The sequence below is a fragment of the Haemaphysalis longicornis genome, unplaced genomic scaffold (assembly GCF_048455015.1).
Source record: "Haemaphysalis longicornis isolate Haplotype H1 unplaced genomic scaffold, Haemaphysalis longicornis Haplotype H1 scaffold_10, whole genome shotgun sequence".
NCBI lineage: Eukaryota > Metazoa > Arthropoda > Arachnida > Ixodida > Ixodidae > Haemaphysalis > Haemaphysalis longicornis.
In genome coordinates this window covers 55,747,609-55,760,706 of record NW_027526204.1, presented here as the reverse complement: position 1 = coordinate 55,760,706, position 13,098 = coordinate 55,747,609, and the positions used below count along the sequence as shown (strand labels likewise).

Here is a 13,098-nt window from a genome sequence, read left to right as displayed (position 1 = left end):
TGAAATACAGCAAAATTACTTCACAAGTAAACATAGCAAGGCGTCTTTACAAAAAAAGCTGTCGTTTGTGCTTAGCCGAAAAAAAAAAAGACAAATCGTTTTCACACTGCATTTCATGCTTTATTTTGACATCCTCACACACGTCGCTCCACCTGTATTGCAGTTGCTGCTTTTATGACCGAAACCATTTGCTCTGTCGGTGGTAGGCCGAGCATCATCTAAAAAAGCAGACAGGTCCGCTTTGTCTTTGGGGTATACTGGATGTTGAAGGTCCAGTAGACCGCCAAAAGCAAAGCGAACCCGTCCACTATGTCCATAGCCGTCAGCTGGAGCTCTTCGAAGTGCACGGTCACGGCTCCAGATTTCTCCGCAGTTTGGCCCGAGAACAAGATCCTGGGGTAAAGGGAAGTCTCTCCTGGCTCCTGCATAAAAAGCACACAAATGCAAGTACCAGAAGAAACACAAGTAACAGTATTTTGCTCTTCCTTCCTCAGTGGACAAACCACTGTACAAAGCGATTCTCAGGAAAACGAATCGCTAGTTAGTAGTCTATACACTTAAAGCTAACAATTTAGTGACTACGCTAACGATTCATCAATGTAACATTCACAATTGTCTACTGATGAGGCAAAATGCTCCCTTTAGCAAATTTGAATTGCTGTGATGGTGATTGCTGAGCCTGATTCACAAGTTCTACACTGGATTTCACTTACTCAACATACAGAAGAAAAATCTGCATACCAGCTTTGAGAGCAAGGCCTCTGGCTTTTCTTTCACCAGCAGTGCAACTGAAAAGCCATCTGAGAAGAACGAGAGCACGGATTAATTTAAAGCATCGGGGTCCTGATCCCCTATTCAAATTTTAAACCAACAAGGTCGTCCTCTTTTTTTCCAACCAACCACTTTCAGAAAAAGCAGCCAGACCAACAAGAGAACCTGCAACCTCAGGCCAACCTGCAAGTACTTGGTGCAATGGTGTTATCAAAAAGGATGGCTTGAAGACAAGCAATATTACAGCAAAACTGCCAGCCTCTCATTATTGGAATTAATCATGGGATCAGTGAACAGTAACAAGGCCGAATCATGGAGAGTAACAAAGGCAAGCAGAAAATAAATGCCGCACAACCGCATTCCTAATCCCCATCAATCTTGAAGCTGCACATCGAATCTTACTCGTGACCAAATAAGTTTGTTAAAAAATACTGCAGTGTTTGGCAGTTTGAAAAAGCTACAGCATTAATGCACTGCAGTGGAAGTGACACATTTTTAATCAAGCAGAAAGTTGGTTACGCAGTTATGTTATGTCTCTAATGACATTTATAATAAAACACAACTAAGGTCAGTCGATGCTAGAAAGCAAAAGTGCATGCAAATGACACCATGAAGGCTAAAAGACATTTTTATTTGCCAGATGACTATGGCAAAGTGACCAAAGATGAAGTGTTTATTACTTACAGCTGTCGGCCGCTTCAGGCATCTTTGCTCTCTTTCTGCTTCCGAACGCCAGGCGATCACAATATGTTGTTGAACAGCACTATTGTAGAATAGCCCTGGAAACATCCACGGGAAACACCTTTACGTCGTAGCGCCTGTAATAAGTAAAAAAAAGTTCACTATAATGCTAAATGCACGCTGCTTACTAAATACAGCACCTAGCAGCAGTTTTACCACAAGTCCGCGTGAAAATATTCAGCCTAAAGTTCTATAGCTTGTCAACACTCGCTATGAAACAAAACGTACTGCAGTATTCATTTTTCAATACTACGTTTTACGGTAGCCGTTACTTGTCTCTTTCTTGAGAAAACAGTACGGAATTTCACCGAAAATGGGCTTCACTATTATTGCAGTCGCGCAAGGTAATAAGAAAAAAGTCCAATAGACAAAGCAACACGCCAGCGGTTCCGTGAAATTTTGTTGTGGCTACTGTAGCCACATAAACAATTAATCGCGATGAAATTTCCTGCCGTCAACGTTTTATTAGCGTTAAGTATTGTTTTCTAACAACACGGGACCAGAGGCTACAAGGCAACGCACTACACAATGGGTTCGGAACGCACAAACGTTCACGTTCTTTTTTTTTGCAAGACATCTATGCCAACTTGGAGGTTGAATTGAAACCTTGTGACCTTTGACTGCGTTATATTTTAAGGGGTAACCAAATAAAGCGACGCTACCAACCTAACTGATTGGGTAATAAACTGGTTAAGGTGTTGCTGTCGCCGTCGCTCACTTCTGCCTCGTCAGACGCGCCAGATGGGAACGGAACCGACGGATAAGCCCGGCGGCAGTGTAATTACCTTGTCGCTCGACAATATATTTACGTTGCTCAAGAAGATAATGAAACGAAAGCCTAATTTATAGCTAGCGCTGGACACATGTACGATTAGTACACGCGATTCGCATGCGACTGATCCTTACGATTGATCGTTAGGGCCTGTTTTGGGTCGTTCGCTGGTCCGAGGAGGCTCACGACGTGCGACTGGCAAGCCAGATGCAGTCGTGCCATCATTGCGATCGAGAGTCCGCTGAGCCCCAACCGCCCGCAACAGGCTTGCGTTGCTCGGGTCGGCTCGGGTGTTGGGAACCTTAGGCTTAGCATTCTGGCGGACATTTGATCGCCGCTATCGGTGCAACTGCGGATGACAATCCGTAACACAACTTTTCACCACACTATCATCCTTTTTCTCGCATGTGAAACTTTATTTGGGCTATACGCCTCGAGCTTCGCGATCGCTGCGCCGCCTGCCGCCGCTTCTCCGCGGCGTTGACGGGATTTGCGCTGCGTGGCTGATAGGGGCTCGTGTAGTGTTTTGGTTCTGTTTTGCTTCTTTTGGCCTTTCCGCGCCCTAAAAAAACTTGTTATACTGACGTCTATAAGCAAACAGTACGTTTCGGTCACTTAAAAAGCAGCTGCGTCTTCGTAGAGTACGCGATCGCCTGCAAGAGCTACCCGGGGGACGCGGTTCTGCGCGCTTCGTCGCCGCTCTTCCGGGCGTCGACGACGGTTGCAGCATATCACCGCTGCCACCTCTAAATACGCCAAGCACAAATGAATTCAACTGTCGCCTTATTTAAACCTGATACTGGCACAGTGAGAGGGTGGCTTCATTTTGCAGCGTGGACAACGAATGCGGCTTCGTTTCGAATATATACGTCGCAGTAAAATATGTTTCGGGGATGTGATTACCTTATCCCGGATTACCAATCCCGAGTAATGTGATCACTTATGCCTTTTATAAGAATATAAACCACGCGAAAATGTTAAGTATATTCCAAGCCTGTGCGTCGTTAAATATTTGCCCACACATGCCTTATAGCAAGAACCAAGGTAAGCTAATGAAACCACGCAAAAATAAATTCAGTGCAAGTGCGGAAGAAACATAATAGCTCTAACGGAAATGAAAAAAAAAAAAACAGTGCAGCTTCTGACATGCTAAAGACGTTCGTCGAAACTTAAGCCAGGTAGGGTTCATCAGACCAACTATACGCGAACTGCTCTGCTATTTCGCGAGACATCGTTAGGGGGGGGGGGAGGGGGGTGAGGGGAGGGGAGGGGGACGCTGTGTACAAATGCGGAGCGGATTCAAGCAATGAGCGGTTTAGTAATCCCGCACACAAATCTCGCGTTCACTTTCCTATGTTTTTCTACTTCAACGAAGAGCTGATCGTACGGCGGCCGCATTTTTGGAAGTATACAGGGTAGGCTGTTCAACAAGCGATGAAAGGTGTCAGAGTGGTATGTGATAAGGCTCTCTGATTTCAGTTTCTGCTTTATTCTTATGGCTCCCTTTGCCATATGACGATATTTCGAGGAAGCATTAGTCGCGGACGCGGATTATATTCTAAGTCCGTCTCCGCGCTTCTCGCAGAGGAGCAGATGAACGTTTGCGGGCGCTCACCTCACAACAAGAAGACTTTGTCGTGTGCTGATCCCCGAGTATAATTATGCGTTGTCCATCGTACTTTTGTTGAATATTCCCGAAATTAACACAGACTGGCTTGTAAATGGTGGTGATCAATATCTGAGGTATAATATTGGCAAACGTAACTGGTGTGCTGTCAGGTATGAGTGCTCCGCTGATTATGTGGGCGCAAAAAACTGATTTACATCGTAGTGTATACCCGTAGCATGAACATCTGAGGAACCGGTGGTTAGGAAGACAGTGTTAGTAAATTTCAGGGCAGTGTAACTACAATTGGCTCCATCATACGCCGATTTCGCTACGCTGGCCTGTGACACACTCCTGGCGCTTATACAGACCGAATATACCACACTAAGGATCGCGTCAGAAACATTTACACTCACGTAAACACACCCCATTTGCGAACAGAGTGACTGCTCCACGTAAACATGGGTTTCAAACGCCCGCAAACGGTAAATCTCAGTCGTGAACGTGCCGCAAAAGCAGCGGCGGCACTGGGGAGCGGGGCGCGGACTCCCGCGCCTGCTTTCGAAACGGGCCGCTAGGGGGATTTCAGTGGCGCCCCTACAGGCCGCGCTCGAGGCGTATAACGGCCGTTTGAGCGATCGGTGACCAAGACATCTGCGTAGCCTGTTTGGATGCTTCCGCGCAGGTATCGCCACCTCTCGACCGCTCGGCGCACCGCGCGCCGCGGCATACACGGCCGGTCAGCGCAGGCTTTCATAGCGGCAGATATCTGATCGCCGCTTTTAAAATAAGCCCTGACAACAAACCCTAGCACAATTTTTCACCACATTAACACCTACTTTTTCGCATGTGGAACTACTTCTTAGCGAACAGGTTGATTCGGGAGAGCAGCGACAAGCGGTTGCTACCGTGGTCTGCGCCGGTTCGAGCCGCTGAGTGTGTCGAGCTGGCAGGCGCGGCCGGCGTGAGCGCGGACTGTTCCCGAAGGCAGAAAACGCTTCAAGATTGCTTGCTTTATCAATTTCTTGCGAAAAAACGCGCGGAATCTGCAAATTCAGCTCAGCGATCGTCGTAGTTGACGCAAAAACAGTGGGCGGAGCGACGCCGACGACACATCGCATGCGCGCATCGGGCCATGTGTCTCAAATTCACGCGTACGGCTACTCGTGGCGACAGTCGTAACGATCAGTAGCATGCGAATCGCGTGTACCAATCGTACATGTGTCCAGTGCCTAAAGAAGCCAGCTTAATAAATCCGCAACTCTTATACTGCACACGAGTCTTGTTTCAACGCATGCTGAACGTCGTGAACCCGCGATGGGAGCACGGCCGCTTGTTCGAAAAACACAAAGCCGGAAAAAGGATAGCTAGAACTGGTGTCACACAAATGAAAGCACATGTATGTGACCACTTAATTCTTCGCAAGAACCAACAAGGCTAAGCAGCACTCACGAGCGCCAGTTGTTATAAATAAAGCTGAAGTTTTGGCGTGAACGAGCGCGAGCTCAATCCCGTACTGCGCAAGAAAAACTGAAATGGTGACTTACGTTTTCAGCGGCGGCCGCAGCAGCCAAACGATGTTATTCCACCAGTCAGGTATACTTCAAACACAGCCACCGACACCAAAACGCACCTCACAGACACGTACAGGAGTACTACGGCGGTTTCAATGCCACAAAAGAGACGGAGACATCGGAGAGACGCGTCCGTCCGCCAGCCTCGCCGCGATGAAAAGACCGCGCAAAGGTACAACGCTCAAGTAGTCCGACGGACACCGTTGCGTTAGAACACACAAATGACCCATTCCTAGAGGACGTGTAACACTACCTCGCACGCTCTTTTGAATACGCTGCACTTTATTTTAAGTACGCTTTGTTTCATGGCCCGGCGCTGTGGCTGTTTAGGTAACTACTTTTTCATACGATTTCAAAGAGTTCGCGTCCGCCATAGAGGTGTCTGCCTTTTTGCACACCTGAAAGCTTGCAGCTGAAGTTGATAGAGTCGATATACTGTTCTATTCTCTCTCGCGGAGGATATACGAACTCCATCGATGCGAGACAGAGTCGGTACGCTGTTCTATTCTCTACCGCGAAAGGGGTACAACCGCCGCTTAGCTCCATCAAGAGCGGGGAGAGTTCGCCAGCAGTTTTATTCTGGTTTCCTAGTAGAGTGAACACGCCATCTAACGCCACGCCTGGTGCGGACGGTGTCAAACGACCCTGGCAGGAATAGGAACGCTGTTTGATTCTTCAACTACTCCCCACATTTCTTAGAGTGCAATCACCATTACACTGCTCCTGTGAAGGCACATTTCACTTTCGTGTTTTACCGGTTCATATGGGAGAGGGATCAACCACATTTGTCTGAATACGCAGGGATATTAGCTGTGTTTTTGTTGTTCTTTCGGTTTGAAATTTTGTTTGCAAAGCGTTTGAAGTTTGCTTAGGGAAGTTCTTTCCGGCTCACCTATTTTTGTATTTTTAAGATACAGCAGGTTGCTTCAGAACGAAAAGCTTTTTAGACTATATACCAGAGGCTATAGGTGTTGTATACACTGGGTAAAGCAAAGAAATGATTCAGAACACCGTGCTGTGTCCGCATTGAAAGTGATTCCATCAATAACAACATCACAGGGATAGTTATTTATTTCCGCAATGTGCTATGATTAAACATAGTACATATTGTAAACTGCAAGGCTGAATAGGCGTTAACAAGATTGCAATAATGATCAAGAAAAACCATAGAGGGGAATATAGAGCAGAGCTCCTAGAACTTCTGACGCCCGTTATTGCTTTTTTCATTAAAGGTGGCTGCTGTCTTCGCAAAAGCCAATAGCATCAATATTACCCAGAGGGCTAGAAAGTAGGCACAATCGCTTTTTTGGTGGGATGACAAACGTCATATTCCCGACCCAAAGACGATGTCAGCGTAACCAACCAATCTGTCTGTAGCTCTCCATGCAATGCAGCTTTCTGGACATAACCTTAGTGTAGTTTGCCGCCAAGAAAACTGTATAATATTAACCGAATTACATTTATTCTACACCTTGAGTTCACTTCGCAGTTGCAACCAATCCGTATGTTGCAATTCCAACCTGGCGTCAATGCGCAAACTAATGCGGGTTGACTATGTTTAGAAAAATGCTGTCTCTTACGTTTTAAGAGAAAAACTTTATACAAAACACGTAGTTCTCCCCAAATTGCCTCAAAACTTTCCATATATTTACCCTAGCGGGTGCACTGAACGCTGTTGGTCCATTTTCATTTTAAATACATAGAAACCGGCAGTTCTCAATTTGTACTGTCGCACCAAAAAGCGTTTCTTTTTTTTTGAGAAAGATAAGCCCCAAGGTTTTTAGCCCCAATAGAACTGTAGTATATCTATGGTATCATAATGTAATTATTTGGAAGAATGCCAATTAGCCGATTAGAAAAAAGGAGTTTGTTTATTGCACTTATCGGAGCGGCGCACTGTCAATGCGCTCGGCACTGGAATATTGCGAAATTTCCATTGAAAGCACCCTTTTGTTATGCTTGTATGGTAATAAAATCAGTACTTTACCACATTTTTCCAATCTTCTGAGCGGGGTTGAGCTAAATAATTTTTAGATTTGTTTTGACAAAACGCAGAGATAATTGAGTTTGTCCGGAGCTTTGCGGAGAACAAGTACTCTTGCAAGAAAATGGACATAGGAATGAAATATCCTTGAAGTAGTAGTATTTAATCGTGAGGAAATGCAAGAGGTGCTTTCTGCGCCAACTTGGGAGTGAGTTTTAAACGATGCATTACGAGCAGGATTAGGGCATAGAAATGTTTATTATTTGAGAAGTTGTGACCACAATTGAAAAAGAAGTCCACGTTAAAATATTCATCAGGCTTTCTTGCACACATCACGTGTGTCATCTATGAAACGAAGTCGAACCAAAAGTATCCCTCTTAAAATCTTGCTACCTAAATAAATTCCAACTTATTTAGCTGACACAAAGGTGAGTTGGAAACCAATGGCAAGTCGGAGCTCCAGAAAAATTTTACAATGCGCTTACGTTGTCTGGCCATTATCCCCTTGCAGAAACCAAGTATACGCAGCTTCATGCGTCGTCTCGTCGTAGTTCACGCGTTTACTGTATACGCAATCGAGGTCACCATCTTTGTCTTGATCGAATATTGCGATTGCCTCTGGGAACTCTTCGATTGCCTGCAAAAAAACGTCCCGAGTGAAAGAAACTGAACGATTCGACAAAAGCAAGAAACCTGTGTGTGTAATGTAGCTTTCTCTCCACGTTTGTATGGTTTGAATTATATTCTCTTGATGTCAACTGAGTACAACGCAGAATTAGATATCGTTGGAGGGAGGATCGACATTAGTAAACAACTTTCAACTACGTTTTCAAAGTTTGCTACGAAAAAGTTTTCATTGTTTTATTGATCAGCGCGTCATTGCTATGGTACGAAATACACGAGTGGCACTCATTTCGATGGCTTTTCTGCACCCAATTTATCTATTGCCTGAAAGCTGTCTCCGGGGACCCCAATTAGGCATGTTCCTGTCTCCTTGACTGCAGAACAGTTTCTTGCGCTTGTGCCCGCATTTTCAGTGCGTGCGTCGTTTCAAAAACTCTGCAAATATTCCACGTTATTGAAAGAGTAACAGTTGCTGCGTTAGCGGGAACTGTTTCGAAATGCGTGCTTAAATACCTAAAAGTAGTGGATCGCCAATGTCGCTGGTGTCACTGGTCTTTTTCCAAAAATGTAGTCGTGATTCACCCCTCGATTGAAAATGCCGTGAGCGTTATTTCTTATTTCTTTTGTTTCAAAGAACAAAGGTCAACTGAAACTCTGTAGAGCATTGTAATGACGTTCCAATGCATGTGATATAAGGCGTCATTATCCTGCTTCACTTCTGCAAAAAGGAATATGCATGGCAAAACCCCACCAAACCCTTAGGACTTTTTCGTGTATGGCATCGCGGCTGTATTAAACAAAAAAAAACATTCGCTCGAAAAAGCTAGCGTTGGAGTACCTCCCGAGTCCAATATTAGATAAACAAGCCCTTTTATTTTTTTTTTACATCGCGAAGGTGTGTTGTAGATTCATGCTTTCAATGTAAGGCCAATGTCTACAAGTAGAGAATTATACTTGTACCAGTAATACTTTTTCTTTTGGGCCCACCAAGGCAGGTCTTTTGTTGGTACGTCTTTGTTGCAAAGCACTCCCTTCATTTCGCTCTGTGTGAAGCTTTGTGCTAACAACGCGTGCGCGAATACCCGCAATTGCAATATTCACCGCATCTCCGTACAACTTTCAAAAAAGAAAGCTTTCACAACGGTCGGCGGCAAAGTGGATGTCTGCCCTCACTTCACGCACAGTGATGAAACTTCAGACCAAAAGTGTTTCTTCGTTATGGCCAGCTGTACGTAGTTTCTCGTTATTGTCTTATATAAGGTGTTGGCGTCATGCTTGACTGTCGAAAAATAAACAGCCAACTTTCATCCGCCAGCCCACTGGTCTTGTGTTTTAGTTCAATCGCTTCAAGCAGACGCGGTTCCGAGTAGGGCGGCAAACCATTAGAAATTTCACTATACGTGATTGCGGCGCATGACCATTATCGTCAGAAGAGCAGCGCGCTGAAAGCTTCAAAACGTTTTCGTCCCACATACTTGTACAAGAGCAACCGCACCTGCATTGCCTCTAACGGCACAGTGCGGATGATTAAAGAGACACATTTATTTCAGAACGCGGATGTTTTCTTGTGCTTAAAGCTCCTGTAAGAATTTGTATCGCTAGCAGCATTTCACTCAATTCAGGGTTACCGGCGAATCAACCCTCTGTTTTGCCACCAGTAGTGGTGCAGTGTCTCCGTGCCCAAAACGTCTCGCACATTTTTACCGTATTGTATCATTGAGGCCAATTGGTATATAATCAGGGAAAGCACACACAGCTTCCAATCCTCCTGTCTGGATGTGACCTGTTGTGGAATTAAGCCCTGTTTTTACTCCCCAATGGTCCGCCCAACCATATCTTCTTTGTGTGTGGTCGTCTTTGTGCGCTGTTAACCCCTTTATGATGTTGCATCAACTAGCCCACCAAGCCATCCTTTTCGACCTACCTTGCGCGAAAATACGAGGACATTTCTTTGCTTGTTTGATGCTTCCGATTTTTTGTAACTACAGGCTAAAATTGAAGGGCTTGTCTTGTCGAGGCGTGTTATGTGTTCACTGAGATTATTTCAGTCCATATAAATGGCATTTCTTGGCGAAATGTGCCATGTCAGGGGTCTTAAGTTCTTTTTGTGTTCAAGAAGCGTGCATCAGGCAGGTATAACTTACTTTTATGATGTCCGTCACCTCATGCTTCAGCTTGTGCTCCGCTTTCTTCCCTTCCGTGCACAGACATAGATACAGGACAAAATATGTGGCCAAAACTACTCCTAAAACAGAATGCATCATCAACTGTTGTAAGCTGAGCTCACAGGTTCAGCAGTTATCAACCGCTTTTAAAGACACGAACTCAATTTCCTCAGCTGGCACTCAATGCCCAATAGGCACGTGTCTGCTTGTTTGCTTCTCAGCCCATGGACCCAGTGCCCTGCATTGTCTTACTTGACATGGGTGCTCAATACGGATCACATCTTTTTGTTTGCCTTTTCAATATCGTACGCGCGAAAGATAAATGGCCATGTCGGGGGGATTCAGGCAATATGGCCCTTAAAGCAATTACCAGTGAAGGAAGGAAGACAGGCAAAGTGTCCAAAACTGAGGCCGACTCCAGTGATTGAATTCACAAGCCATGAAATACGTACAAAAATGGCAATACCACTTGAGTGACATGTGTACTTTCAATTACAAAGTGACAATACCCTTGTTTTCAGGTACATTGGCAACGGTGCCACTCCAGGTGCACGAAAAAGAAGCCGATAATTTGCCGTTTCCCGTTCATCTTTTGTGTCACATGTTGGCCAAATAAAATTCGGAAAACTTTTATTGTCAATTTTTCTGGTGCGTAAAATTATTGTGGTGCTGTCCATCAAGGCTTAGGAGTTGGCCGTGGTAGTTGTGATATCAAATGTGAACAGCTCTTAAAAGTTTGAAGAGAGCTATGCCTAACATTTTTATGCGGTATTGACGGCCAATTATAGATTACACTCATTTTATGTGCATTCAAAAGCCGCTGAAGCACAAGAATTGACTTCAGGCGACAGTGCCTGGTTGTATGCTTCCAAAACGTACACACGTATTTATATAAATAAGTACACCAAGTGTTATAATACGCCAGTATCGCCACAATTTTAATGCATATAATTTTTTAAATGGTTCAGCATAAGACTGAGAGCTGTAGATCAGTAGACAGAGAGATAGCTTCGTCGCAAACTGTAGTTTCTCGGCATAGCCCATACGAATACAACGTACATGCTCGTAAAAACCTTTTTCTGAAAACAAACGGCTACAGACACCAGCTATAGCGCAGTTTTTACCTGCGGGGAAAATATTGCAGTGTTTGACGGGGACATTGTTACACATGTGGTTCTGTACAGGGGCCGGTGTGATGTAATTGCGGGGTTTATTCATCGTGCTGTGCGACATTAACGGTCTGAAGTTGCAAAAACGTGCACAGCAGAGTGCGGAATAGACACCCAGTTGTCACAAAATGGAAAAAAAACTCCTGCCAAACGTTATTCAGGGTCGGTAGCCGGACTTATGTGACCCCTGTTGCCTTTGCTAGCGAGCGGTTCCCACATCCGGTAGGAGGAGATTGCGCATCTTTCTTTTCTCTTTCGAAGTGTTTTTGATATATTATTGAAGCTAAACTCCAGTTTTGAACGCAGCACAGGCGGTTGGTAGTGATATGCGTATAATTATGTCTAAGTTGTCGAATTGTTGGCGCATTACTGGAATTGAGGGCGCATTAAAAGTCAGGCTCGTAGTAACCTCGATGCCGGAATTAGCGGGCCTAGTTAGGAAACCTAAAATTCATTTGTCGAACTTGCGATTCCTATTCTATATTTTTAAGAACTTGTTTATTTTTCCTTACCCAAATATTAAACATACCCAGCACACCGACTAACGTCCGGCTTCTCGTCAAAACGTTTGTCCTATTTTCGACATGTGCGTTATGCGATGAACTAAATGACACGCCGCATACAGTGTGGTTCCTTCCCATTGCTGTATTGTTGCTAAATGGAGGCTCCGCGTTTCGCTTATAAGAAAAGTTAACAGAACAAAACATCCTGACGCTTTTGCGCAAGTGCTGCATAAAATCCATGTCCGCCCTGTGCGGTTTTTGTCTTTTTACCACAACGGAAAACAAGCAGCCAAATAAAATCACTCCATCAGGTGAAATATCAAAAAACACAGTCTTCACGTGTCCTAAATTGTGGTGTGGCCATGGAAACGAGAAGGATTGACATGACATTTGAATCAATCAAACGTGTGTATACACTATTTTTTTCGGGGAGACACCGGCAGCTCCTCGATCATCTTTGCTTCCCTGTATTTGTTGCAGCTACATGACTGCGCTTCACTGGCCCGATGATGGCCTGCTTCCTGCGACGTATATTAATTGTAAGCGGGCTGTCACATGCTTCTACTCCACTTTGGTACAACAGGTGCGTCAAAGGTCGCGCATCTAAGAAAAAAACACTTACTCTGCTTGAAGTCAAGGATGGGACGGAAGCGTCTGGTATGGATGTATTTCGACGAAGAAAGTGAAGGACTCAGACCACGAGTTCATTGGTTTTAAAAGTAATTCACGTTTAGGCTCCCATACGGTAGCCTAGAACACAATAAAAGCGTGAGCGAAAATATTCGCATTATGTATACGATTCACGGCCGTGCGCAGGCAACTTGCGTAGACAGGTGGCTGGTTTCCGGCGTTGCGATTAGGCGTGTGCTCCATCGTTTGTATGTGAGGTGACTCCAGTTAGAATCGGGATGTAGCTTTCCTTTTTTTGAGGAGACACGAGCCACAGACCAGTTGATTCTGTGTGATGTGGTATCGCAGTGCTCGGCAAGGGCACTTGTCGACACGTGGCTCTTGTTTACATCATTTCTATGTTGCTGCAGGCGCTTCGCAAAGTTTCCTGACTAACTAATATACACGTAATGGCAATCTGCACAAGGAAAGACTCAGACAACTACTGGATACCTCTCTGTCTGCTCTTTGTCCTTTACGTTCACAAGCTCATGCCTTAGTTTGCGAGGCGGCACATGTG

General features: G+C 44.9%; 1 protein-coding gene across 1 annotated transcript in view; it reads right to left on the bottom strand.

Annotated features, from left to right (window-relative positions):
• Positions 1-9,573, bottom strand: part of LOC144159841 (uncharacterized) — a 28,231-nt gene extending 18,658 nt beyond the window's left edge. Inside the window, exons 1-2 of the mRNA XM_077691510.1 lie at positions 9,568-9,573; positions 7,944-8,085 (exon numbers count right to left, since the gene is read on the bottom strand). Of these exons, the coding sequence (XP_077547636.1) occupies positions 7,944-8,085; positions 9,568-9,573 (148 nt within the window). The remainder of the gene's footprint in view (positions 1-7,943; positions 8,086-9,567) is intronic.
• Positions 9,574-13,098: the final 3,525 nt, after the last annotated feature.